General features: G+C 42.9%; 2 protein-coding genes across 2 annotated transcripts in view; both read right to left on the bottom strand.

The window, feature by feature from the left end:
- vwa8 (von Willebrand factor A domain containing 8) overlaps positions 1-5,560 on the bottom strand; it is a gene marked incomplete at both ends in the record, with an annotated part of 104,173 nt that overhangs the window by 70,992 nt on the left and 27,621 nt on the right. Inside the window, 4 exon segments of the mRNA XM_014029805.1 lie at positions 217-317; positions 4,411-4,526; positions 4,610-4,687; positions 4,789-4,978. Coding sequence (XP_013885259.1) covers positions 217-317; positions 4,411-4,526; positions 4,610-4,687; positions 4,789-4,978 — 485 coding nt within the window.
- Positions 1,093-2,522, bottom strand: LOC106533480 (probable GPI-anchored adhesin-like protein PGA18). Its single transcript, XM_014029806.1, has 2 exons — positions 1,815-2,522; positions 1,093-1,760 (listed from the first exon to the last, which is right to left on the bottom strand). The coding sequence occupies exon 1, from the start codon at positions 2,509-2,511 to the stop codon at positions 1,876-1,878; it is 636 nt and encodes a 211-aa protein (XP_013885260.1). The 5' UTR covers positions 2,512-2,522; the 3' UTR covers positions 1,093-1,760; positions 1,815-1,875.

The raw sequence follows: 5,560 nt of genomic DNA, 5'->3' as shown, positions 1-5,560 counted from the left end.
CCACTGTATTTACTGAGAAAAATGGTGACGTGTTCAATACTTATTTTACCCGCTGTATATATGAGCAATTCTACGGGATGAAGCAGCACATGAAACTGACATGCACTGTTTTTATTGACACAACTTAATACATATGCATCTGAATGTGCACTTTATTATGCATAGCAACCAACTGATGACATCCAATCCTRTAATAAATATCAATATCAAACTTACAGCAATAATCACGAGAGTGCTCAGCAGGATCCAGTGTGTCCTGTATGGAGCAGTTGGTGAGGCTTTTTTCAAGACAGGCAYGAGCCAGGCTGGGCAGGAACCTGAAGCACAAATCCAAACAGAATTTTCTTTTTTTATTTCAACCCAAAAACATACAGAAATGACAAAACAAACAAGTAAAAACTAATCAACACTGAAGACTATTCCAACAAACATTTCTTTACAATGATACTAAAGCTCTACGAAGTCTGCTGTCTTTATAAATATTTTTGTTGAAATCTTAACACACAATTTTTATTAAGTTTGAGGTCTGGAACTTGACTCAGTTATTTATACACCTATGGTCTTTTCTTTGTCAGTCACTTTGCTTTAGATTTTCTGTGTTCGGGATGACTGTCTTGTTTTTGACCCAGTTTGGTCCGAACTTAAGTTGCCAAACAGATGGTCTCATCTTGACTCTAGAATTATTGAATAGACTAGTTCTTGGTCGATTCAATGAATGTAAGGTGCACAAGTCCTGTGGCTGCAGAACCATCAGTCCTCCACCACCATGCTGACAGCTGGTATGAGGTGTTATGATGATAGGATGTGTTTGGTTTGCTCCGAACCCATMGGYGTAATTTGCAGGGGAGGTTATGACCCCCACAATAATTTGATCCAGCGAATATAAGCCCTCCAATAAAATGACATCATTTGCTCAAACATGGTAGAAATTAACTAGTTAAGTACACAGATGCAACTCTCTTGTTTATAGGTGACCTGATTAAAAAATATGATGTCATACATGTAAATTTAAGCATAACTGCTGAAAATGACATGCAGGGTTTTAGAGCATAAACCCCACAATGGCAGACATAAAGTTACGCTCTTGTCCGAACTTGCTGTTGTACTATACGACAAAGCATTATACTGAAAACTATGCTGATTAGCACTTTTCTTTTTTATCACAATTARTTTAATTAATTACATTACTATAGTCTTACTCTGCTGATCTAACTTGTTTTTCACATGTTATATTCTGTCTTGGGGTATGAAAAGAAATGCTTAAACCTTTATTGGGCAATGGACCCTCTGCTTTTTTCATAAAATGTCTAATTAGTGCAAAGGATGCTAGGTAAAAATGCTTAGCCCTTACACACAGGTAACAGCAATGGGTGCATGTTATCTCAGTGAGCACATGGCGTAGTGCAGGGGTGGGCAATCCTGGTCCTGGACGGCTGCAGCCCTGCATGTTTTAATTTTTACCCTGCTCCAGCACAGCTGATTCAGTCATTGAATTACCTCTCCAAATTCTCCAGAAACCGGATAATCACTCATTCATTCAAATCAAGTATGTTGGAGCAGAGAAAAAAGTAAAACATGAAGGACTGTGGCCCTCGATGTCCAGCCCCTGTACAGTGGACAAGTTTCCTTCCCCGGCGTAGTGGACAAGTTTCCTTTACCCGGCGTAGTGGACAAGCTTCCTTTCCCCGGCGTAGTGGACAAGCTTCCTTTCCCCGGCGTAGTGGATAAGTTTCCTTTACCCGGCATAGTGGATAAGTTTCCTTTACCGGGCGTAGTGGACAAGTTTCCTTTACCCAGTATAGTGGATACATTTCCTTTCCCTGGCGTAGTCAATAAGACGAGTTTCCTTTCCTCGGTGCAGTGGACAAGTTTCCTTTACCCGGCGTAGTGGACAAGTTTCCTTTTCCCGGCATAGTGGACAAGTTTCCTTTTTCCGGCATAGTGGACAAGTTTCCTTTCCCTGGCGTACTGGATAAGTTTCCTTTCCCTGGCGTAATCAATAAGACGAGTTTCCTTTCCTCGGTGCAGTGGACAAGTTTCCTTTACCCGGCATAGTGGACAAGTTTCCTTTCCCGGCGTAGTGGACGAGTTTCCTTTTCCCGGCGTAGTGGACAAGTTTCCATTTCCCAGCATAGTGGACAAGTTTCCTTTCCCCGGCGCAGTGGACAAGTTTCCTTTCCCCGGCGTAGTGGACAAGTTTCCTTTCCCCGGCGTAGTGGACAAGTTTCCTTTCCCCGGCGTAGTGGACAAGTTTCCTTTCCCTGGCGTAGTGGACAAGCTTCCTTTACCCGGTGTAGTGGACAAGTTTCCTTTCCCCGACGTAGTGGACAAGTTTCCTTTTCCCAGCGTAGTGGACAAGTTTCCTTTTCCCGGCGTAGTGGACAAGTTTCCTTTTCCTGGCATAGTGGACAAGTTTCCTTTCCCCGGCGTAATGGACAAGTTTCCTTTCCCCGGCGTAGTGGACAAGTTTCCTTTACCCGGCGTAGTGGACAAGTTTCCTTTACCCGGCATAGTGGACAAGTTTCCGTCCGTCCTCCCTTCCTCCCTCCCTCCCTCCCTCCCTCCCTAACTCACTCACTTACTCATTTATTTTTATTGGGTTTAAATTATGCCCTGGCATTTGACCCCCGCCCTGAGAGGGGCGCGCCGCTGAACACCGAGGTATGAGATGTCGCTCTGCTCAGAGGGACTCCTTCTGACATTTTGTGGAGATTTTTGCAGCAACTCAGATCTGCTCCCACCGAGGGAGGAACCAAGATCACTCATCGCTTGTGGTCCACAGGATCGATCCGCTGGCAGTTGAACCATCTCTGCAGGCACCTCATGTGAAGCAAGCCCAGCGGGACCACCACATGTGCTGCTGACATCATGCTCAGAGGCCAATGTGGTTGCAGACTACCTTTCAAGGTAGTCTTGATTTTAAATAACGAGGACAAAACGAGGTCGTATGTAAGGTGTTCATGGTTGACATGTCTCATTAACAGTGCAAGGAGGACTGGGACAACTTCTGTGGAGCGGCAGACCGGGGTGGTGTTTCCCATTTTTAAAAAAGGGAACAGGAGAGTCTGTTCAAACTATCATGCAATCACACGTCTCACCCTTCCTGGAAAACAGGGTGTTGGAAGGGAGGCTCCAATTGATCATAAAACCTCAAATTTAGGAGCAACAGTGTGTCTTCAGCCCTGGTTGCAGAACAGTGGATCTGATTTTTACCCTTGCAGACTTACTAAGGGGTTTGTGAGAGTTTGCCTCTCTGGCCTACATGTTTTGTAAACCTGGAGAATGCTTTTGACCGTGTTTCTCAAGGCATTCTGTGGGGGTGCTGTGGGAATATGGAGTGTCTGAGTTTCATTTTGTTTTGTTTCAGTTCAATTAAATTAAATTTGTTTCAATTCAGTTCCATAACTTTAACTAAGAGCAAATCAGTCCCTGTACAACCAAAGCAGGAGCTGAGTTTCTGCCTCAGTTGAAGGAGTTTAAGTAACTGGGTGATTTGTTCATGAGTGACRATAGGATGGAGTGGGAGATGCACTGTATGATTGGGGCCTCATCCTCAGTAATGAGGGCACTGCTTCAGTCAGCTGTGGTGAAGAAAGAGCTGAGTCAAAAGGAAAAGCTCTTGATTTACTGGTCTATTTATGTTCCAACCCACACCTATGGTCATGAGGCGTGTATCAGGACCAAAATGAGCTTTCTTCATAGGGTGGCTAGGCTCAGCCATAGAGACGGGGTGAAGAAATCTGGAGGGAGCTCATAGAAGAGCTGCTGTTCCTCCTCATCGAAAGGTCATTTGAGGTGGCTCAGGGATCTGATAAGATGCCTCTCGTACTGGTTTAATCTACTTGAGCACACCTGCAAAATGAATGTAACCCCTGTAAACCYATTTCTGTGATACAGTGCTGTTTTAATCAGCACCAGCAGAGGGCACACTATTCTTTATGTGTGCTGTAAGAGGTCAAAGGATACTTCCTTTTAAGGCTTGCCACACTGTTAAAAGAACGTGCTTGAGGATGACTGGTAAAATATTACACCCAAAATGTTTAACACAACCCATCTTATGTGTTGTGATATATTTTAACAAATAGAATAGAATAGAATAGAATAGAATAGAAACGGCCTTTATTGTCCTGCAGGGGTGAAATTCGGTTGTAACAGCAGTAGGTACAATCTACTAAACAATATATTACTATGAAACATTAGCAATAGTAGAAGATTTTTAAATTGAACACATCCATCAAATATGATTAACATATAACCGTATTTTCTGTTCCTGTCCACCGTTTGAAATCTCCTTTCATGTCCTAAGTCATGTCAACACTGCAAGGACCTTTAAAAACATCCTTTTATCAGAAAGGACTAAAACGTATTGTGAAAACAAAGCAATTCGAGGGTGTGTATATTTGGAGGCACCTGGAGAGACAAGCCTTATTGACCGCGTAAGCAACACTGTCCTCTGGGTATTGAGAGAGGCGGCGACAGATCCTCAGTAACTGTCTGGTTGAGAGGGAAGAGGCCAGAGACTGCGCCTAGAAAGACAAGTCAAACACAAGCACTATACTCTATGTTTGCAGGTATGGATGAAAATGTGAYCAAAAGTAAACAAACTTACTGTAGGGTCGTTTGTCTTGCGGAGACTGTGCACAAGGAGTAATAGCTGCTCTGCTGCTTCTTTTGGAACATTGTTACACTTAAAAAGGTGAGTGATAATGAGGACAAAAATAACCAAAACATATAAATAATTAATTCTGTCAGGAGAAATATAAGTGAGGTTTTGTATGTGGGACTCACCAGTCCCTCAATGAGACTCATTTCCTCTGCTTTAGCCAGCGGAGCGACAGTGTGGTAAAGGAACATAGTCAGCAGTTCCGGCCCCAACCACTGCTGTCCTCTGCTGTTACTGCTGCTTGAACTGGCCCCCACAATGGGAGGCTCTGCCAGGGCCAGCACTCTGAACGATGGGTGGATAGGGAAGATCAACCTGATAACACACACACAGAGATGAAGTGTTAGATGAAGGCTGTTGAACATCTGCTCAGCTGTGTCCAAACCAATGTGGGAGAGGCACTCAAATGGAGTGTGTCAAGAGTGTGTGTGAGTGTGAACCCCACTGATAAAGTGCATTTTAATCAAACCACAAACACAGCCATGCTGGACTTTTTTKTATTTTTTATTTTTWCGGCAGTCAAAGACTGCTATAGTTCCATTTAAAATCTCAGTTCCTAAGACGTTGGTAAATTCTGTAAAATGGAAATGGAAAACTRACTGCAATGATTTGCAAATCTCATAAACCCATAGTTCATGTACAATGGAACATAGAACATGTAAATGTTTTAAATTGTGCCACTTTTTTWAAATAAGGTCATAAGTAAAGAAGAGCAGGTTCATCAATTTGCAAAGAACTTAAGTTGCATTCAGACCGAATGTGTTTCTTGTATCAAAAAACCATCCAACGTCTCAAGTTGGATTCTTGTGCACTTTGAAATCAGACAAGACAAATAATCTTACACATTCTGAAAACGATGATTATTCTTACACAATCAGTTCTTGTTTAGTAAATCAG

The sequence above is a fragment of the Austrofundulus limnaeus genome, unplaced genomic scaffold, assembly GCF_001266775.1.
Source record: "Austrofundulus limnaeus strain Quisiro unplaced genomic scaffold, Austrofundulus_limnaeus-1.0 Scaffold954, whole genome shotgun sequence".
Lineage (NCBI taxonomy): Eukaryota > Metazoa > Chordata > Actinopteri > Cyprinodontiformes > Rivulidae > Austrofundulus > Austrofundulus limnaeus.
Note: the sequence above shows the minus strand (reverse complement) of the source record. Positions and strands in the feature narration are given on the sequence as shown.